Source organism: Hypanus sabinus, chromosome 3 (assembly GCF_030144855.1).
Source record: "Hypanus sabinus isolate sHypSab1 chromosome 3, sHypSab1.hap1, whole genome shotgun sequence".
In the NCBI taxonomy this organism is placed as follows: domain Eukaryota; kingdom Metazoa; phylum Chordata; class Chondrichthyes; order Myliobatiformes; family Dasyatidae; genus Hypanus; species Hypanus sabinus.
In genome coordinates, this window is record NC_082708.1 from 53956667 (window position 1) to 53980374 (window position 23708).

A 23708-nucleotide genomic window follows, 5' to 3' on the forward strand; every position below is an offset into this window, starting at 1 on the left:
TGGACATTAGGGAATATTGTAGGAACAGTCACGATCAAACTAAATGACAGAGCAATCTCAAGGGGCAGATTACCTTCTCCTGCTCTTGTACCTTCTGTTCACAAGACTAGATAATCTGCCCCTTTGAGAATGTGCTGCCATTCATTTTGATCAGCACTATTCCCAAAATGTCTAGAAATCTATCAACTGCTGTTTTGGAAAAAAAAAGTGAGCCTCTGTGGTCCTGCAGAGCAATGAATTTCAAAGGTTCCCCACTCTGAATGGAAAAAAAAATCGTATTTCAGACCTAAAAACCATTATCCATAACCATAGTCCTAGACATCTCTGCCACAGGAAACAATCTTCCTGCATTTTGCCTGTCAAGCTCTGTAATCTTGGAAGTCTCACTGTAATCTCTGTCTTCTAAACTCTTGACAATACGATCCCAGTCTAGTCACTTCTTCCCATTTGACAAACCTGTCATCCTTGCAAATAGGATGTTGAAACTTTGCTCCACTTCCTCTATAGCATGTACAGCAAAACTCTGAAAATCCTGCATCCAACTAATTGGAAATACAGCTGCTTCTCCTCTACCATCTGATTTCTGGATGAACAATGAACAAATAGTGTACTACTAACAATAGTAGTAAACTACTCTACTATTGCTTTTCACTCTCTCTTTTTGCACTACCTACTTAACACACACACATTTTAGATATTGTGATTTATAACTTTATTATGTATTACAATGTATTGCTGCCAAAACAGAACAATTTCACGATACATACCAGTGATATGAAACACGATTCTGAATTCTGAGATGGTGAATGGTGCAATACAGTTTGCAGCCAGAAGGAGGCAGCAACATTTTCCCCTTGCTGGTTTCACCAAAACCAAGAGATCAAGAGATACACAAAATGCTGGTGGAATGCAGCAGGCCAGGCAGCATCTATAAGCTGTGTTCCACCAGCATTTTGTGTGCGTTGTTTGAATTTCCAGCATCTGCAGATTTCCTCATGTTAGATCAAGAGATACAAGGTACAAGTATGGCTGAGACAAAACTGCAAAAGAATAGGAATATCATGGAGTTGTGATAAGCTGACTTTAGGATAGTTGAAACAAAGAACCTTACGAGCAAGAAATTCAAGATTTTTTAATGTCACTTCCAGTACACAAATGTAACTCTAGATCTGATGCAACACAAAAAAAAACACGATAAGAACAGAAAAATAAAAATACAATGAATATAAATACATAAGACAGCTTATATACATAGATTGATCTCATGTAGATAAAGTGACTCTAGGCATAGTAGTGTCTGTACATAAGGTGACTAACAGGAAATTATAAAGTAATGGTGATGTAGGGTGTGGTGGTGATGTTGGTTAGTGGGTGAAGGTGTTGATCAGTCTTACTGGTTGGGGAAATTTTGAGTCTGGTATCCTGGTGTGGATACTATGTAGCCTCCTCCCTCATGGGAGTGGGTCAAACAGTCCATGAGCAGGGTGTGTGGGATCCTTAATGATATTGCTGGCCTTTTTTCCAGCACCTTTCTGTACACATATCCTTGATGAACCCCACCACTGTCATGTCATCGACAAATCTGACAATGTGATTATGTGTTAGGCCGTGCAGTCCTGTGTGAGCGGAGTATACAGCAGTGGGCTCAGCACACAGCCTGGGGGGTGAGGGGGGCACCCGTACTGAGGGTGATGGGGAGGGAGAGGTGGTTGTGCATCCTGACTACCCGAGCTCTGTTGGTTAGGAAGTCCAGCACCCAGCTGTACAATGGTGTATTTAGACCAAGGAGTAGGGGTCTGTTCACCAAGGTCTGTGGGACAATAGTGTTGAATGATGAACTGAAATACAGAAACAGCATTCTGACACAAGTGTCTTTGTTTTCTAGCAGTGTCAGGGCCACGCGCATGATAGATGCTATGCATCTGTCGTAGAGCAGTTCTGTTGGTAAGCATATTGGTGAGCGTCCAATGTGGCAGGAATTAAGCTTTTGATTTGTACCATTACTAGCTGTTCAAATTATCAGCCAGTTCAGCTCTCTTCAGCCTCCACAGATAGTAGAAGCATTGCTGAGCTTTCTTGTTTGCGTAGGATGTGTTCTGGAACTATGAGAGATTGTGCGAGGTGTACACTCCCAGAAATCAGCTGTGCCGCTGATGTAAAGGGCTCCCAATAATGATAAGAAATTAATAGCAGCCAGATGCAGTGGCAGGAGAGACAGAGACTAAAATGTCCAAGACAGTCAAATTAAGTGAATGAAAAGTGGACTCATTTATGGAGCTGGTGGACACGTAAGCAGAGCAAAGCTTAGGATACACATCCTGGTTTTGAGCACAGAATATGAAAGAGCTAATATGAGAGCTCACAAGTTGAAGTTCCAATGTCACAATGAGACTGGGTTGTAGCCCAGGAGAAAGCAATCTGGAGCACTGACAATCTATGGGCAAATTGTTGTGGAGAAGGAGTAAATCCAGTGAAGTTTAGCTTACTACCAGCAGGCACACAGTTCAGCTGAAACAGACATCGTAGTAACATTGACATAGTGCTCTATGTATCAACCGAGAAGCTTTGCTAATGCCAAAAGCAATAGATTCTTCATTCATGAATAAGGCATGTCAGGTGATCTTGGAAATGAACCGGAATATCTTATTTGATATCTATTGTTTAAATATGTACTTTGCCAACACAGCACAGAAACTGCTCAATTATTAACATGTGTAATCAGGTCTTCCATTTAATCACTAAGATGTTATATTACATTATTCAGATTAAAACTTGGTCCAATTTGTGGCTATTAGGCTTATTCGAAGTGATGAATACTTGGCAGCAGATGACTTGAAATATGCAAAACAATATTATGAAGATTACTGGAAATCTAAAGGAAAGGAATGCACTAATTACCCAGGCTGGCAGCACCTGTGAAGAGAAAATTGGATTGATAACCAATTATAACCAAAGTCCTGTTAATAGACTATGCATCCAAAAAAGCACCCTGCTCTCCTCCCAACAATGCTGCCAGAACTGTCAAGGGGTTGACAAATCATCATCAGCTTTATTCACCTTGCTATACAGATGACAGTTTTACAAAATTCTGTTTAATTGTAATACTCATCTTTAGACAAGCATTTTTTACATTTACTCACTTCCAGCAGTCAGCCATTGTGAAAGTGTGATGTTAAAGGTATAATACTGCACATATTACAATTCAATAATGTGATCTCCATGCTTTTTTAAAGTTGTTTTGTACAGTTGCAACCACAGAAGCAATAAACTGAACAAACCTAACACAAATTTGTTTCTCTTAAAATACCTACATTCAAATTTCAGCTGAAGATGCTGAAAAATGATTTTTAAACAAATTTTAAATCTCAATATGCAACCCATAAAGTTTAAATGGATTTGCTAAATCTATTTCAGTTCTTGCTGCTTAATTACATTGTTTTAATGTTGCTACAAATCTCCTTTGCCTTTCCTGTAATTTTAATTCTACCCATTGATCTAAATCTTTTGTGCAATTAGTATTTAGAGAACATATTCATCCTAATAAAAATTTCAATCTCCTTAACTAATAATTATAATAATACCATGCACACAGAATAAAATATTATACATGAAAGTAGAACTATATTAGCATTACTCGCATTTCCAACCAAGCCATGGTTACATCTGTTTCTTATTCCTAACCTATAATACATACTTTTCAAAAACTAACTTTGAAAGCTATAGCTACTGGATACCAGACTTCCTGACTGGGAGACCTCAGTCAGTCCAGACCAGAGGCAGCATCTCCAACACCATCACACTGACCAAGGGAGCCCCCAGGGCTGTGTGCTCAGTCCACCGCTGTTCACTCTGCTGACCCATGACTGTGCTGCAACACACAGCTCGAACCACATCATCAAGTTTGCCAATGACACAACCGTGGTGGGTTTCATCAGCAAGAACGACGAGTCAGCTTACAGAGAGATGGTGCAGCGGCTAACGGACTGGTGCAGAGCCAACAACCTGTCTCTGAATGTGAACAAAACAAAAGAGATGGTTGTTGACTTCAGGAGGGCATGGAGTGACGACTCTCCGCTGAACATTGACGGCTCCTCGGTAGAGATGGTAAAGAGCACTAAGTTTCTTGGTGTTCACCTGACGGAGAATCTCACCTGGTCCCTCAACACCAGCTCCATAGCAAAGAAAGCCCAGCAGCGTCTCTTCTTTGCGAAGGCTGAGGAAAGTCCATCTCCCACCCCCCATCCTCACCACATTCTACAGGGGTTGAATTGAGAGCACCCTGAGCAGCTGCATCACTGCCTGGCTCTGAAATTGCACCATCTCGGATCACAAGACCCTGCAACGGATAGTGAGGTCAGCTGAGTAGATCATCGGGGTCTCTCTTCCTGCCATTACAGACATTTACACTACACGCTGCATCCGCAAAGCAAACAGCATTATGAAGGACCCCACACACCCCTTGAACAAACTCTTCTCCCATCAGACTCCTCAATACCCAGAGCCTGGACTGACACCAACTGACTGCCCTCTACTGTGCCTATTGTCTTGTTTATTACTTATTGTAATGCCTGCACTGTTTTGTGCACTTTATGCAGTCCTGGGCAGGTCTGTAGTCTAGTGTAGTCTTTTTTTGTGTTGTTTATACGTAGTTCAGTGTAATTTTTGTACTGTTTCATGTAGCACTATGGTCCTGAAAAACGTTGTCTTGTTTTTACTGTGTACTGTACCAGCAATTATGGTCAAAATGACAATAAAAAGTGACTTGACTTGAGTATGTAATGCAGTATGCAGTATGAAAAAAAGGACCTTTTAATATTGTTTAAAAATATTTGTGCAATAAGAGTGTTTATTAAGTTAGAAGACAACTCTCACCAATGGAAGCTGTTTCAAATGCAATTAAAAATATCTGCAGTGGACTCCGGTTAATTGGTACCAGTATACTTTGGTCTACTTAAGCTGAAGTTTCATGGAAATAGCTAAAAAGGTATAACAAAGGAAAACTACCATTTAACTGAGTAACAAATTATATACTTAAATGAAATACAGAAAAAGCTTAGAACACTGCCAATACAATACTATAAAACTGTGTATTTGCTCCAAATTGTAACTGACAGAAGAATTCATTGAGTGTACCCTGCCACATGCTTTTGAAATCAGATGGTCTATTATAACAGGCATGTGACGTGAAATTTGTTAACTTAGCAGCAGCAGCTCAATGCAATACATAATCTAGCAGAGAAAAAATAATAAATAAATTTTTAAAAAATACATAAACAAGTAAACCAATTACATATATTGACTAGATCTGTAAAAAAACGTGCAAAAACAAATACTGTATATGATTAAAAGTGAGGTAGCATCCAAAGATCCAATGTCCTTTTAGGTATCCGATGGCAGAGCAAAAGAAGCTGTTCCTGAATCGCTTGAGTGTGTGCCTTCAGGCTTTCTGTACCTCCTACCTGATGGCACCAGTAAGAAAAGGGCATGCCCTGGGTGCTGGAGGTCCTTAATAATAGACGCTGCCTTTCTGAGACACCGCTCCCTGAAGATGTCCTGGATGTTTTGTAGACTAGTACCCAAGATGGAGCTGACTAGATTTATAACCCTCTGCAGCATCTTTCGGTCCTGTATAGTAGCCCCCCCCCCCCCCACCCCCCCATACCAAACAGTAATGCAGGAATGACTTTCTCCTTTTAAAGACTGTGCCAACAATTGATTCTGCTAATGGCACCACCAAAACAGCAGTGACAGCTTGGCACAGCAACATGGGAAATTTGAAATTGGGCTGGCGAAAATTAGGTCCGAACCAGCAGTAGAATTGGATTACTGGTTGCCGGATTCGAGGTGGTTGACTTGTAGTAACAAGTGAGATTGGAGAAAAATCAATAGTTGAGTAGAAGTAGACCTGGGACAGCAGTCATTGGGGAAAATATGTTTTGAGTCAAGAGCCATTAGAATACAATCTAGCAGGTGCAGATAAGTCAAAAATAGCATTTCTACAGTTATTTTGGATAGTATCACACCCAGGTATGTGACCTGAGCTGGGGCTTGGAGCGTAACTTGTAGAGTATTTATTATTTCAATAATATTTGAGTAATATTGTAAATATATTGTTTGATTAAGCATTCTTTGTAAGCTAGTACCCAAGATGGAGCTGACTAGATTTATAACCTTCTGCAGCTTCTTTTGGTCCTGTGTAGTAGCCCCTCCATACCAGACAGTGATGCAGCCTGGCAGAATGCTCTGTAAATGAAAAAATTCAGCCATGACACAGAGTGCAGATAATGCACTGCTTTCATACATTGCTTTTGATGATTGAATCATCCAAATCTTCATTTTCATTGTAACATTCAAGGTGATTGTCGATACCTTCAAATGTCCTAACTTGCAGAAGTAGTCAAATCGTTTCATTTTCACTCATGGCTGTTTCTGGCATCTCCCAGCCCCAGAGCCAAAACTGCCGTGAGCAAAACAGGTCTAAATTGTCTTTGTGCTTCTTTCTAAGTATCAGTGACAAGATTCACTGCTTTTTGAACAGGACACACATGCACTGATGCTATCTAAAATCTGTTCACTCTAAGCACAGTGTAGTGTCTAACGACCACATAAGTGTATGTGACTGATGCTAGTTGGAAACTGTTCAGCAACAGTTTACATTTCTATACATTTTCTTGTCAGTTGGCACAACTCTATTTCAAACCAAAGGAGTGGAACTGCGCCAACAGATTTTAGTTCTGCAGAAGAGAGAACATGTGCAGAATTAATATTGATAATAATAAGTCAGATAGCATACCTGTGCCAAAGAAATGTTGGTCTTCAAGACTGAAATTACCACACAAAGAGGAATTAGAAAATTCAACAATAATTAAATTCAACTCTTGTGAAAGAGACATTCTTTTCAGAAAAATCAGCTTTTCCAGATCTCATGAAGGTCATCGATCTGTAACATTAAAACTTTTTTTTCTCCATTGACTCAATGGGCACTTCCAGCATCCTCTTTCATAATTTCAGACTTCCAACAGGTATATTGCTTTCCCCACCCCTGCCCTCATTCTCCTCCTATTTATATCTGTTCTGATACATTAGCTGTGAGTGCTCACCATCCTTTTGCAGTTGACATGTGCACCATCTTCATGCCCATTCATGACATTCCATTTGTTCTCTATACCCAACTCCCTTCTATAAAATTTTAATCACATCTTAAAAACACATTCCTCATTCTGTTAGGACATTACCTCAAAATGTTAACTATTTTTCTCTCTCCACAGGCACTGCCTCATCTGGTGAATATTAACAACATTTCCTATCAATTTTTCCCATCACCCATGTTCATTACCTTTCACTGGAACTCTGAACAACTTGAAATTTTAACTCAATTTCTCTCTTCATAGATGCTGCTTTTTTAAGATTTTCTGCTTTTACTTTAGATTTCCCGTACCTACATCTCTTCAAGTAAGAAGATAAAACTGGACAGAATATCCAAATGCACAGACCAAGATGTACACCCAGCTTAGACAAGTTCAATGATCCTCAACAAAAACAAATGATCACCTGGTATGTCCTTTGAGAATAGAGGCATCAGGAGTGATGGGGTTTTAAAGAGCGTGTGGTCTTAGAAATCATCAGCAGTGACTCTGGTGGTAGAAGTGGTGTTTGGATGTTTTCTGTATGACTCTTCTCTTTACCATGGATATGTCTTGTGGTGTATTTAATATTTCAATAATCTAAGTAATCTTGTATTATTAAGCATTTGCGTTTGTTTGAAGAATTAGGGATATGTGTAAAATTACATTAATTGCATAGGTCATCACTCTATCACACGAGTCGCGCACGCTTCGCTTAAAGTAAAAGCCACAGTTACACCTACATTCTTGGACTCACTTGTATTTCTTTGAATTAATTTCATGTTTTTAAGTTACAAAACATAACAGTTCTGTTTCAAGTTGAAGGTCAATTGATTACTGTAAACTGCCCTTACTTTAGGTGATGGTGGTGGTACCGGAACGCCTGCTGTTGCTGGGCTTGTGAAAGAGAACAAGTTAGAGGGCATCTGGTGAGATGAGTGGAATTGATGGGATTCTGTCATCAAAAATTCAAATGGGCCAAATGATCACAGTCAATATTATGAAACATGAAAACAATAGAAAGACAAAAGATTTTTGATCACATTGGTTGGTCTTAATAACATGGAAGAACTGACTTTTTTCATTTGCTAAGTAAAAGTGAACTTGCATTTGCTCCCTAGACTCATTCTTATATCCTGTTCCTAATTCACATCATATCATGAATGGGGTAAAATAATTCCGAAGATATATCACATGAGATAAAGCATTTAAGATAGATTCATGTTCCAATAAAACAAGTAGATTCTATTTAAGAATGTTATTTGAACTTATCTAACCAATACTAGTTAATAAAATAACAGCACTGCTATTAGACCATAAAATATAGTAGCAGAATTAGGCCACTTTGCCCATCCTTGAAGTACAATTTAAAAAGGCACGTTAACACACCAGAGTAACCATTCAGAGAAGAATTGAAATTAGTTTCCACTTACCTTTTCCCAAATAATTACTCTGATGATACTACCTACTATTCATTAGGAACCCTATAACCCATCCTTCAGCTCATTCCACTTGTGGGAGCTTGCTATCTACAAAAGGATGCCATACATGCTAACGTAATAATTAAGGAAATTCCAAGTAACATATCTCATAAATATATTGGGATATTTGAAAGGTTTGTTAGTATTTATTTAGGGAATTTTTGGAATATACTAAAATTGTAGAATTCAAATCTTAAAATCCAGTATTTCATTCGGAATGGACCTCAGGTTGAAGAGAAAGCACCACAAATGTCTTTGTTAAATTGCAAAGTCACCAGAAGTTGCAAAGATCTGAATGTTTTTCAGTCCAATAGAAGCTGTTGTTATCTAGTCACGCAGCATATTCCAAGTAAAACATCCACGAATACTTCAGTGCAGGATTAGCAAATATGATAATGCGTCACATACTTGAGCATATTACCAAAATAAAGAATATTAAGTAAAATTAGACAACTTTAGGAATTCTAGATTATTCCTCTGGCAGCTATAAAGTCATAACCATCAGTGAAGATAAGATTAAATTTGAGAATGGTTCAGAATCACGTGTTCAAATTTAAGACAAGACTGGGAGAGGCAAAGTCATGATAGTATTTGATAATATGAATAGGAATTTTTAAACTCGGGGCACTGCTTATATGAATCCACTATAGGTCGGCAAATACTGGAATGGTGAAATAAAGGACATGCATGGAGTTCAAGCTCAACATCTGATTTGCATTGCAGTGATTTAATTTATACTTCAGAATTTTATTTATTTTTAACACTGCTTTGCCCCAGATGGGTACATTGAGCAAAACCATCAAAAAAGATCAAAATGTCCTTCAATTCCAACTGGAGATCATCTTTCCATATAACAAGCTTCCTTGGAAATTTGTAGGTATCTTTTTATCATGAGAAAGTCAAAATCTTGCAATTTCTGACAAGAAAATATACTACTCTTGTTAATATTTTGCAGTAACCATAGCACACAAAATGAAAGATCAACGCACCCGCTGACCATCACACCATCACAGTCAAAAATGCACAACAATGGTTATATTCAGCAAAGGATTGAGGTTGTAAAATTATCACTGACTGAGTTAAATTTAAACTACAAAAAAATTCATTGTTAGTACTTTTTTCTGTAATCCTCAACACAAGGTATCACTTCAAGATCATCCGTGAATGCGACTAATTTTCATCAGATCTGTGAAATCAAAGCATTAGAGAATTTCGAAGCAGTAAGTTTGAATACTGATCAATAGGAAACGTTATTTCCCTGACCATCACTGTCCCCGATCCCCATTTTAAAAATTTTAATTTGTATTTTGAACGCTTGTGCATACTGTGCAAAAGTTCATTGGCTGCTTTGTAAATGCACATGACAGGGCTTTGCAAAGCTGAATTTCAGATATCAATTTCTCAGGGGGAAAAAAACAAGACTCAATGGTTAGGTTTTGTTTCATACTTAATCAATGCACAATAGTTTTTCAGTTTACTTCTGTAAACTAGTTTTAATGTGATACACAGGATTAAGTGAATTGTAACTGTTTCCATCCACCTTAGTGCTCTGAAAACCTCCAATATCCAGTAACTCCCAATGCCAATATTCCAAACTCATTTCACATCTGAGATCTGTATTGCTACTAATACCTTTAACCTGTCTAAAACATCATGCTTCACTATACAGTTAGAAAGGGATGATTCTAATTCATTCACTATGAATATCTGGAGGACCAGATCTTTCAAGGTTCCAAAGTTCCTTTTTCAGTTATAGGACTTACTTAAGCAACATTTTAAAAAACTGTTAACTTGTTTTCCCATACGAACATGTCGCAGAGCATGAATACAAGTTTCTGCAGATGTGAATGGCATGAACACAAAAATTACACAGCACAAAGGCATGTTCAACATGTCATTACAAACTTGCAGTGAGCCCAAACACCCATCTCGGCTTCAAAAGCATTTTGATGAGTTTAGAAGATCAACAAGATCATAATTGCTAAATTTTGTAATAAACTAATAGCACAAAACATGGCTCCTCAAAAAGGCTCATTACTAATCATGGTGTAAGGAGTAAATCCCAAAAATGCAACTGAAGGCCCAAATAATGGCCACTATTCATACATCAACTTGGAATGCCAGAAACGTGCTTCATGACAAGTAGCTTATTGTTCACTTAAACTTCAGAAAATAAAAGTGTCAGTGTAGTCCAAAAATTCTATCAAGACTGGACAAAAAAAAACCAAGTCATATCTTCAATAAATCTACTTTAAAATACTTAAGGACATTTTGATCCCCCTCCCAAAAAATAACTGCTCCCTAATTCTACTAGGCCACAATGATCATTAAACTTCTGACTTAACTGATTGGTGTTGAATTGACTAATCATGCCAAGACTACCAATGAAGGAATAACTTTGGCATTCTCTTAATATCGTTATCCAATTACCAATGCCAGAAGTCACATATTGAATGAGGGCAGGATTGAACTTGCTTAAGAAGGCTCCCACACAAATAACATATCTACTTGTTGAGTTACCAGAGGAAGACCATTTCATAGAAATGTATCAGCAGATTTAGGAAGAGAAAGGATAAACCAACAGTATAAAGTACCATACAAGGAGCAATTATTCAGAAAGCACAACTGAATCTTATTCCCCACAGGAAATAAATAACTTTTTTTAAAATAATAAACTGGGTGTGACCAGTAACAGTTGTAACTCGTGTATCTAAACTTGAAACTTAGGAAGTTAAAGAACAGCTAGCAAATAGTCAACTGGGCTTTAATACATATGCATTATATTAGAATAAGGAAGAAATGCAATAAATGTACAGAGCATAGCAAAAATATTTGGCGTATTTTAGTACCTGAACCTAAAGAATATCATTATTACCTTAGTGGTGATGTAATTTCTTCAAAAAGGCCATAAAATATAGCAGCAGAATTACACTGTTTGGCCCACTGAGTCTGCTCTGCCATTTCATCATGACTGATCCATTTTTCCTCTCTAACTCAATCTCCTGCCTTCTCCCCACATCCCTTCATATCCTGACCAATCAAGAATGTATCAACTTCTGCCTTAAATATACATAAAGACTTGCTGCCTGTAGCAACAAATTCCACAGATTCATCACTAAAGAAATTCCTATTCTAAAAGGACAGTACTCCACTCTGAGGTTGTGTCCTCTGGTCTTAGACTCTCCCAGCATAGGAAAAATTCCTCTCCAGATCCACTATCAAGTTCTTTCACTGGTGCCATCAGGTAGGAGGTACAGAAGCCTGAAGGCACGCACTCAGTGATTCAGGTACAGCTTCTTCTCCTCTGCCATCAGATTCCTAAATGGACTTTGAATCTTTGGAGACTACCTCACTTTTAAAAAAAAAATACACAGTAATTCTGCTTTTGCACACTTTTAAAATCTATTCAATATATGTACTTGACTTACTTGCTTATTATTATTATTTTTATTCCCTCCCTCTGTATTGCATTGAACTGCTGCTGCTAAGTTAACAAATTTCACATCACATGCTGGGGATAATAAACCTGAAACTCATTCAATGAGATCACCCCTCATTCTTCTGAATTCTAGTGAATACAGGTCCAGAGACAAACACGCTTTAAACGTCAAGCCATTCAATCCTGGAATCATTTTCGTCAACCTCCTTTGACCCCTCTCCAGTTTCAGCACATCCTTTCGAAGATAAGGGGCCCAAACCTGTTCACAATACTCCAAGTGAGGCCTCACCAGTGCTTTATAGAGGCTTAATGTAATATATGTACTTGCTTTCATATTCCAGTCCTCTTGAAAAGAATGCTAACATTGCACTTACCTTCCACACCACAGACTCAACCTGCAAATTTACCTCAAACAAGAAAAAAAATCTGCAGATGCTGGAAATTATTCCCAGCAACACACACAAAATACTGGAGGAACTCCACAGGCCAGGCAGCATCTATGGAAAAAAGTACAGTCGATGTTTCGGGCCAAAACCCTTTGGCAGGGTTGGAGATCAAAAGCCGAGGAGGGGAACCAGACAGGGAAGTCCCCTATCCCCGACATTATTTGCCTTAAGCATCTGGCAGAGTTATTGAGACAAAATGAACAAATTGAGGGTATAACAGATAAAGGAGGTATAACCCATAAAATAGCTTTATTTTCAGATGATATTTTTCTTTTTATAAAGATAACTCACCAATTGAATTTTGCTCTGTGAACCCATCTTGAATCCACGTCTTTCCTGATCCATGACAAAATTGCTCTTAATTGAGCAGCCCAATAATAGGTCTCTAAATGAGGTAAAGCTAAACCTTCCTGTTTTTTATTTGAGCATCAGTTCCCCCACTTGTGCAATGTTTGAGAAGCTATGGAGAGGTGTCTGGATACAAAGTTAACAAAGCGAAATCTGAAGCTATGATGATTACAGGGACCAGCTGGATGATAAAGTGACTTTTCATTGGCCAAAACAGGCTTTAGATATTTGAGGATTAGTTTATCTTAGCTCCTCCCAACTCTTTGCAGTCAACTATGTTAAACTTATTAATCAAGTGAAGAGAGATCTTGAAGATTGGGAGTTGCTTCCTTTATCACTGATAGGTAGAGTAGAAGTGATCAGGATGAATATTTTACCTCAGTTTATTTTTCTTTTCAGTGCTCTACCCATAATAGTTCCTATATCTACTTTTAGAATGTTAGACTCATCAGTAGGTTTATACGGCAGAAAAATTGGCCTAGGGTGAGACTAGAAGTGTTTTGCTCAAATAAAAAACAGGTAGGTTTAGCTTTACCTCATTTAGAGACCTATTATTGGGCTGCCCAGTTAAGAGCAATTTTGGATCAGAGAAGATGTGGATTCAAGATGGGTTCACATAGAGCAAAATTCAATTGGTGAGTTACCTTTAGCAGCTCTTCCCTTTTTAAATCCAAACGTGTGGAAGAATGTTAAAACTCAGAATGAATGGGTTAACAATACATTGAAAGTATGGGATAAAATTAGGAAAAAATTAGATCTTCCAAGGACTGTACCAAGGGCAACCAGAATTGCATTCATTTTAGATTTTATTCTCGTAAGAATGGATTCTGGTTTTAACAGGTGGGCGCAAAAAGGCCTGGTTTTTTTGGACCAAATGTTTGATGGTGAGGTGCTTAAATCTTTCTCCCAACTCCAAAATGAATTTGACCTTGTATCAAATGACTTTTATAGATTCCTCCAAATTCGACATTACCTTACATCACCAAAAGAATGGAACAATCTTAAAATACAGCCAAAAAACTTGGAAAAATGTTGGCTAGAGATCATCATGGGTAGGACACAATCCCAGAAAATTATATCTTGTCTATATAAAAAAATACACCTGGATACAATGGATAACATGGTAGATGTTAAACCTAAGTGGGAATTGGAGGCAAACACCATAATAGAAGAGGAAGTGTGGGGGAGGTCTTGGGAGTCATGGCATAAATGCTCGAATAGTCCCAATTGGAGGGAATTTGCTTGGAAAATAAGGATGAGGTACTTTAAAACCCCGTTAGTAATATTATACGCAGAAAAAAACAGCAGACTTTGCTGGAGAGGATGTGGCCTAGTGGGAGATTTTGCACATATATTCTGGGACTGTCCAAATTAAGGGAATTTTGGTACAAGGTCACTGAGGAAATAAGATTTTAGACGTAAGTATACCCTTTGAACCTAGTCATTTAATTTTAGGAAACCTCCCGCAAGCAGCAATAGAGAAGAATAAACTATATAGGTTGAGAGTTTTGATTCTGATTGCCAATAAAATGGTAACTGTTAACTGGCTTAAATCTCACCCACCCACTTTGGAACAGAAACTGAAAGAACTGAACTGTATGGAAAATATCACTGCAAATTTACAACTGAAAATGGACTCCTACTTGGAATGATGGAACTCTGTTATAGTATACCTGGCACAGTGAAGGCCCATACAGGGGCCGGGCAAAATGTGGGACTTGAGTTGATTGACTGAGGACTGTGATTTTATTTAAAATTGATGTAAATCAACATTGAGGGGTGACGTAAAGTATGTAGATCATGTGTATGTTTGTGTATGTATGTAATTGTAGATATGTGCTTTTTATGTCTTCTTTCTCTTGCTCCTACTTTCTGCCACCCCTGGTATTGTTAATTTAGGCACAGTGAATTGTGGACTGATAGCCGATGCTTGTTTGTAGCTATGTGTTTGTTTAATAAAGTTAAAAAAAAGTTTTTAAAAAAGCTGTGGAGTAGATTTGAAAGGTGGAGGGAGGAGAGAGAGAAATGCCAGGGAATAGGTGAAACTTGGAGGGGAAGGGATGAAGTAAAGAGCTAGGAAGGTGATTGGTGAAAGAGACAGAAGGCCATGGAAGAAAGAAGATGGCAAGGAGCACTAGAGAGAGGCAATGGGCAGGCAAAGAGATAACATGAGAGAGGGAGAAGGGGATGGGAAATAGTGAAGGGAGGGTGAGGCATTACTATAAGTTTGAGAAATTGATGTTCATGCCATCAGGTTGGAGGCTACCCAAACGGAATACAAGGTGTTGTTTCTCCAACCTAAGTGTGGCCTTATCCCAACAGTGGAACAGGCCATGGATTGACGTATCAGAATGGGAATGGTAAGTGGAATTAAAATGAGTAGCCACTGGGAGATCCTCCTTGTTCTGCCAGATGGAACGTAAATTAACCTTTAGGGAATCTTGCACAAGGAGTCCCAAGTCCCTTTGTACCTCAGATTTTTATATTTTCTCTCCATTTAGAAAACATGTCTATCCTTTCATTTCTTCTACCAAAGTGCATGGCCATATATTTCCCAACACTGCATTCCATCTACTTTGCCCATTTGTTTAACCTAAGTCCTTCTGTAGCCTATCCACTTCCTCAAAACTACCTGCCCTTTCCCCTATCTTCATATCGTCTGCAAAACTTTGCAAGAAATCCATTAATACCATCATCCAAACCATCAGTCCCATCACAGATTCCTGTAGTTGTCAGCAGCCAACCAGAGGAGGCTCCCTTTATTCCCACACTTTGCCTCCTACCAGTCACTACTTTATCCATGCTAATATCTTTCCTGTAATGCCATGGGCTCGTAGCTTGTTAAGCAGCCTCATGTGTGGCACCCAATGTTCACTCTCAGGTATGGATGTCACACATCTTTTGTTACTAGTGCCCAAAGGAATTTAAACTGCGCACAAAAAGTTGTCACCCACTACCTCGTTGGCATGTTAAGTATATTTCACGATCGTATATAATCACATTTCTTTTTCTGGTTTTTGATGTGGACGATGTTGACAACATGGAGTTTGCAATGATTTGTCTGCAGATCTCAGAACTGGTTTATTTATGTTGTTTTTATTGAAGAAATTATTGACTCACTATGTCAAACTCCAAAGAAGCAAAGGGTATGAAGCGCAAAACAACTGCTAGTTCATTTAAATCATAAAAATGACTCCAAGTTTGAACGGCTTATCATATGAAGAGCTTTTGATAGCTATGGGCTTGTATTCACTGGAATACAGAAGAATGAGGGGTAACTTTATTTGCATCCATCGAATGGTGAAAGGCCTTGATAGAGTAGATGTGGAGATATTGTTTCCTATGGTGGGAGAGTCTAAGACCAGAAGACACTGCCTCAGAATAGAGGGGCGTCCTTTTGGAACTGAGAATAGGAAAAATTTCTTTAGCCAAAGAGTGGTGAATTCATTTGCCACAGGCAGCTGTGGAGGCCAAATCTGTATATATAAGTCAGGATGATAGATTCTTGATTGGTCAGGGCATGAAGGGATACAGGGAGAAGGCAGGGGATTGGGACGGAGAAAAAAAAATAGATCAGCCATGATGGAATGGTGGAGCAGACTTGATGGGCCAAATGGCCTAATTCGTCTCATTTGTCTTATGGTCTAAATAGAAACTTCTACACTGAAAGTTCATGAGGTCACATGCAGTTAGGAAAAATATTTATGCACAATACAGAAACTGGCTTTACTTGCATGTATTGTCTTGATGTAAATGTTGCTGGAGATTTTGCAAGTGGGAGGAAGTGGAGTGATGTTTGAACACTTGACTTTTAGAAAGTCATTTAGCAAGCAAATCACATATGGACAGTGTCTAAAAGCTCCAGCAAGAAAATCCTTCATTACCCACTACATATGTTTTGCAAGAGTGCAGATGAATGAGAGCGAAAACAATCAAACTGACAGGAGGTCAAAGTTCTTATTGACAGTATTGTGCTAGCTGTTAAAATAAATACCTCTCTCTATCTCTATCTATATAAAACTCAATGCACACCTGTTGTCACTGGACAAAAAACTGCACAGTACAAGATTTTTGCACACTCTGGTCATGACAAAATAGAGAGAACATTCCAAAGGCCTTCTGAAAATCCAATTGCACAGCATCAACAAATTTTCCTTTGTTTATGCTGCTTGTTACTTCTTCAATGAATTCCACCAGATTTGTCAGGCAAGACTTTCTCTTGAGGAAACCACACTGACTACGACCTACTTCATCATGTGCCTACCCCAAAACCAATCATTAACAATTGACACCTACATCTTCCCAACCACTGAGGTCACACTATCTGACCTACAAGTTCCTTTCTTCCTCCTCTCTCCCTTCTTGAAGAGAGAGTGACATTTGCAGTTTTACAGTCTTCCAGAATCATTTCAGAATCTTGAAAGATCTTTACTAATGCCTCAACAAACTCTTCAGCCACTTCTTTCAGAACCCACTACCTGGCCCAGGTGACTTAACTACCTTCAGACCTTTCAGCTTACCAAGAACCCTCCCCCAGTAATGGCAACTTCACACACTTCTGTCCCGACACGTGGAACTTCCACCATACTGCTTGTCTTCCACAGTGCAAACTGTTGCAAAATACTTACCCAGTTTATCCGCTCTTCAGCATCATTTTCCAGTGGTCTGATAGTGACTCTTACCTCTCTTTTTATGCATCTGAAGAAACATTTGGTATCCTCTTAAAGAGCTAGCTTGCTTTTATATTCCATCTTTACCTTCTTCATGACTTTTTAGTTGCCTTCTGTTGATTTTTAAAAGCTTCTCAATCCTCACTAATTTTTGCTCTATTATATGCCCTCTCCTTGGCTTTTAAGTTTAATATCACTGGCAGCAGCAGTACATTGCAATATATAATAATAAAAAAACAAAATTGTAATAAGTACATAAAAATTAAATAAGGATTCTTTTTATTTATTGAGATACAGCGCATAATAGGCCCTTCCGGCCTTTCGAGCCGTGCTGCCCAGAAACCTCCTGATTTAATCCTAGTCTAATAACTGGACAATTTAAAATGACCAATTCACCTACCAACCAGTATGCCTTCAGACCCGGAGGGAAATCACATGGTCATGGGGACAACGTACAAACTCCTTGCAGGCAGTGACGGAGAGAGTGCAAACACAAAAAAAAAACAAAATAATAATAATAATAATAATAAATATTGAGAACTTGAGATTGTAAAGTCCTTGAAAGTGAGTCCATAAAGCAAGCAGGGGACTAAGCCCACAGTCTTGTGATGCACTTTTGCTGACAGTGAGGAAATCAACGAAACAGTTGCACAAGGAGGTATGGAGGTTAAGGCCTTGGAGCTTACTGATTAGTTTAAAGGGGGTGATAATTTTGAATGCAGAGCTGTAATCGATGAAGAGGATCCTGATGTATAGATCTTAACTGTCCAGATGTTGCAGGATTTAGTGAAGAGCCAATGAAGTGGCACCTACTGTTGAACTGCTGTAACAGGGGCAACTTGGAGCAGATGCAAGTCCGGAGTTGATGTGTTTCATCACCAATCTCTCAAAGCACTTCATCAGAGTGGATAGTGCTACTAGACCAGGGGTTGGCAACCCGCGGCTCTTTCATCTCTGTGCTGCGGCTCCCTGTGGCTTTGGAAAATAAATGATGAGTATGTAATTAAAATGTATTTTATGTTAGTTTATTAGTTTTGAAATGTAATTCTAAATTTGAAGATTATGATGATCTTGTACAATCTAAATAAAACGTTGTGGCGACCCATTTCCTGGCACATCCGAACCGGCTCACAATTAGCCAGCGTTCCGGCTAAGGGAGATAACCTACGGGGGTTTGTGAGTACGTATCTTTTGGAGCATCCGCGCCCACGGGGGGGGGGGGGGGGGGCGGGTTGAGGGAGGCTTAAAAGCAAGGCTGTTTAGTTCGAATAAAGTTATCTTTGACTGCAGTTTACTGACTCCGTGTCGTTATTTTAGTGCTGCGTATAGCACACTGCTACAACGTGTTTTTTATCGCTATTAATATACGTCACCACTGCCAATGCCTGACACCCGCCAGTGCGCGATTTCTTTTAATTTTTCGATCCAAGGTAGGCTAACTATGGAGTAACCTTCAACCCAACGTCTTTTTTTCGGAGTTCAAAATGTTTTTGTTGCATGCAGAAATGTAGTTTTGTTTTCTCTGCAGGAGTTCAGCGATTTCATAAATGCAACACATTATAGTTTGTTTATACATAGCATAAAGGCAAAAAAAGTTGTATGCAGTGTTATTTCATTTTAAATGTCAAACGGGTTTTGTGGCTCCCAGTGTTTTCTTTTCTGTGGGAAACGGGTCCATATGGCTCTTTCAGTGGTAAAGGCTGCCGACCCCTGTACTAGACAATAGTCATTGAGGCAAGAGGTTGTTTCCCCTCGGTGAAGAATCTAGAACCAGTGGGCATAATTTCAACGCAAGTAATTGAATAATTGCAACCGAGAAGGATAAATGTCTTTACTACAAAGAACATCAATCACTCCAATTTTCTATTAAGTGTACATAGAAGCTTAGTCAGAAATTAACTGGACCAGACACATTAAATCTGCTAAATGGAATAACATGGGGAAATTGATTAATGGAATAATTCCGCAACTGTTTACTGGATACTGAAATAAAATGCTGTTGGAAGAATAAAGGCCCAGAAAGATGAGAAAAACAACATAACTAATAAATGAAGGGAAACAGATCACGGAACTGATTTGCTTAACCTCAGAGAGGTTAATCTTTTGTTAAGTTTAAGGTCGGCTGGTGGTGCAGTGAGATCAGCGCCGGGCTCGATAACGGAGGTTCCCGAGTTCGATCCAGTGACAGACCGCTCCCAATCCATGCTGGGTTGATGTCGAGCTCGCAACTCGACCTCGTTAAAAAAAAACACCGCCACCTCCAGTTTAAATTCCCACGCGGAATATTGTGGAGGATCAAATACCCAAACCCAAACACCTTTTATCCTATGTCTTTCACTGGACAATTCAACTAAAGACACAGTTGTTAAAAGGTGTGATTGTGGAAACAATTCAACAAAAAAAATTAAATATAACTGGACTGAAGTGTAGTTATCACAGACAATGCAACATACAAATTATAAATGGAGCTTCCTATCAACCAGTTAGTTAGCCCAACAAGTTTAACTAATGGTTTCCACCAGCAGTCTGAGCATAAAGAACTGGAATACTACTGTATGGAAAATTTTTAATGTGGTCACTAGAATACACATTGCAATTTAATATTAAAGAAGTGAGGTATTTGTCTCAATATATTTATTTAAAATTCAAAGTGTTAACTGATCATTTACGTATTTCCCAAAGCTTTTCATTCTCCATCACAAAGGCTGCCTACTACCACCTCTATAGTATCACATATCTCTTCCCACCTCCCATTTGCTGTTGAAAGCTTAAGACATTCTCCAGATTGTTCTGATCATCCACCATCTTCCATCCTTTATAAACTGAAGTTTTCATCCAAAAATTCAAATCCAACATTTCATTATATCATATCCGCATATCCTTTGCTTGAGGCGGACAACAAATTTCACGATATATGCCAGAAATATTAAAACTGGCTCTAAACATTTCATTCAGATGTTCATCTGAAGCAGACCCTCAGGACAGAAGATGACTTGCTTCCATTCCAGCTATGTGGGGTCTGTGCAGGAACTCAGATTCTTCCTCGGAGGGACAGGAGCTATACTCCTTCAACTACCTTCACAGAGCTTCTCTGTGTTCCACGTTCATGGGCTCAAGTACCAACCCTGATTCTGAGTAGCCACCCCCAGACATTTCCAGTGGAGATGTTGGATTTCTTCAAGAAGTCTTCAAGCACATCCTTCAATCCTTTCCTGTTTCTAATCCAGGGGTTCCCCTTTTTATGCCATGGACCAATATTAGACCCTTGGTCTAATCTCTTCACATAATAGATTCCAGAGAGTGTCTACTCTCAGTTTCTTTGTTCATCCCTGCACTCACAAGCATACATTATCCACCAGTTTGACCAGTTTTAAATCCAACAATGATCAATTTTATGATTCGCTTTCTTGATTTTAAATTCCTGTCTATAGCCTCCTCCACCCTTACAATCAATTGATCTGAATCTGTAATTCCAGTCACTTCCACATCTGTGCATCTTTCATTAGTTGCCTTCTAGACCTTGCCTGGGCTTTTTTTCTGCATCACAGCTAGTGCATCCGCAGGCTCACAGCTCCAGCTGCCTGGGTCGAATGCTGACACCCAATGGCATCTGCATGATCTCTCTGTAACCTCATGCCATTCCTCAACATGCCAAAGATTGGCGGGTTGGCAGTTAAATGGTTACTGCATATTTCCCCTATATAGATGAGTATTAGAACTCCCATTATGGACAATCTGACACATCATGACTTACTGAATAAGCAGTGGAACACCCTTTCGAACAGATTCATTCAGCTCTGCTGTCACAAGAATTGTTACAGAAAATCTTTCCTACCAATGCAATAAGCATATCCAACAGTTCATCTTGGTGCGACAGGAGAACATACATCATAGTACATTAGTCTGTTTTATTATTTCATACATTATTACTGCACATTATTGCAAATTATTGCTCATGATAAATTATTATTGTTATATTATTCTGTACTTTATTATCAGTTAAGTCTGCACACTACTAAGTGTGTTTTTAAATGTTGGTGCTGTAACAAAAGAATTTCCCACTCAGGATCAATAAAGTATTTATTATTAGTAGTTAATGGGAATCTGGGAAGAATAGGTTACAGGGAAAATTAGTGGAAAATGGGATTGTTCTGTGAGCTGGCATAGATTCATTAGTCTAATATGGGCTTGTTCTATGTCATAAGGAAAATATGGTTGTTACTTGACCCAGTATCATCATTCTGTCTCCTTCATTGTTTTGGTGCCAATTGCCATTACAGTATTCCATTAGGATTCAATGAAGCTCCTTTAAGTATTTTACTATTTTAAAAAGCAAGCACTCAGTGAAACTGAACTTTGAACAAATGCTTCTGACAAATAATATATTTTAATTTATTAACATTGAAATCCATCCTGTGCAAATCATACAAGATATCTAAAACAACACATACAAAATGTTGGAGGAACTCAGCAGGTCAGGCAGCATCTGTGGAAGTGAAAGATCAGCTGATGCCCTGCGAAGGGTCTCAGCCCGAAACATCCAGTGTACTTTTCTCCATAGATGCTGCCTGGCCTGCTGAGTTCCTCCTGCGTTTTGTGTGCGTTGCACAGATTTCCAGCATCTGCAGATTTTCTCTTATCTGTGATACCTAAAATGCTGCCTTGTATATGTTAATATAAATTTCCATCCACATGGCTTATTCTACAATTGGTTAACTAAAGAATATTTAAAATCTATCCAGTACATCTTAAGGAAGTGAAACAAAAGGTTCAAGGAGCCAAAACTCAAACTAGAACACATCTCGAATTTTAGCAGAAATGAAAGCTGACATCCAGATTCTTTTGCAGTCTAGTCTTTGTAGTGATTGCAGGCTTGATGAGTAATTTTGTGGCTCTATTGTGGATTTTTTTCTCATTTATGCTGACATATCCACCCTGTTTCCCAGCCCGTTATTGCATTTACTTCCTAGTTTAAACGTGCATTTAAGAGTTAAAATACAAAAAAAAAGTAACGTATAACCCCCTCCAATGTTCATTGTACTCGAGGGCGGCACTAGTTTAGGCCTCAGGTTACAGAGTTTAATACAAAGTAACTTTTGAAAGAAGTTAACATTACTAATCTGGCATTGAAGGGCGTGGTGACCAAAGATTAAACAACTCATATTAACTTTTAGTAATCTCAAAATTAAGGGTTAAATACTGACTGAAATTTTAATTAATTTTAAATCATCAGGAAAAGAGCTTGCAGCTTAATACTGGAGGAGTCTGCCTCGTTTCCGCCTTTTTTAATTAACTGAACGGAACAAAAACTGAAGAGACGAAGAAAAAGCACTAATTGCAGCCATCGAGTCGCCCCCGCCAAGTACCTCCTTGCCTCAGCCTGGATGGTGCTAAAACCATTTAAAATGAAGACAACCTCAAAGCACCGTGAAGACACATCCAAATACAATGAAAAGTGACTAGTCGTGACTGTTTTTTTTTTACCTTCCGGTCATTCCCGCAACGGCGAACATTCCCCGTGCCTGTCACGCTGTGTGTGGTGGCCGAGACTCCCTCTCTCTGACCGAGAGGCCGCAACAATGGCGATGCTGCAGGCTAAGCCGGCGCTCGCTCTCGTCCCTCCGAGCTGTCAATCATTCACTGCCAAGCTGGCTCGGCTCCGTTGTGAGGAAGTCTGCAAATGCAGGAGAAGCAGAGAAACCGCGACTGGCAGTCCACCAACGAATCTGAAGCGGAGGCAGTGTGGAAGCGTAATGAGCTCAGTCACTTGTACATGCTGAAGGGGGTGTAGACATACGCCTACACGCAGAGGGAATTCGTGTTGCTGATACAGTATCTGGTGGGAAAAGTTACACTTTTAAACCTAGCTGGTTCGGCTGCCTGCGCTGTGATTGTTAATATGGTGGTGTAGAGGCTGTAGTAATGGATTTAATATGTCATCCATTACTGAATAGCAGCAGCAGTATGTTAAACAAAATTTTATCAACATATATGATTCATCATATAACAAAATAAGCGGTTTCCTTTTTATGCGTCAACATAATGGTATATGCGACCTAGATTTTTTTTAACTGACATGTTCAGAATAAAGCAATGTAATGTTGGATGGGGAAGCAAATCAAAAGGCTGACAAATGTAGATATAACATGGAAAACGAAACTTCCAACTTAATAAAATCACTGAAGTAAACATGAACGATT

The 23708-nt window shown here is 38.9% G+C and overlaps 1 protein-coding gene across 1 annotated transcript in view; it reads right to left on the minus strand.

Annotated features, from left to right (window-relative positions):
* LOC132391325 (LIM and senescent cell antigen-like-containing domain protein 1) overlaps window positions 1–23395 on the minus strand; it is a 96872-nt gene extending 73477 nt beyond the window's left edge. Inside the window, exon 1 of the mRNA XM_059964366.1 lies at window positions 22993–23395. Within this exon, the coding sequence (XP_059820349.1) occupies window positions 22993–23021 (29 nt within the window). The 5' untranslated portion in view covers window positions 23022–23395. The remainder of the gene's footprint in view (window positions 1–22992) is intronic.
* Between the last annotated feature and the right edge of the window lie 313 nt (window positions 23396–23708).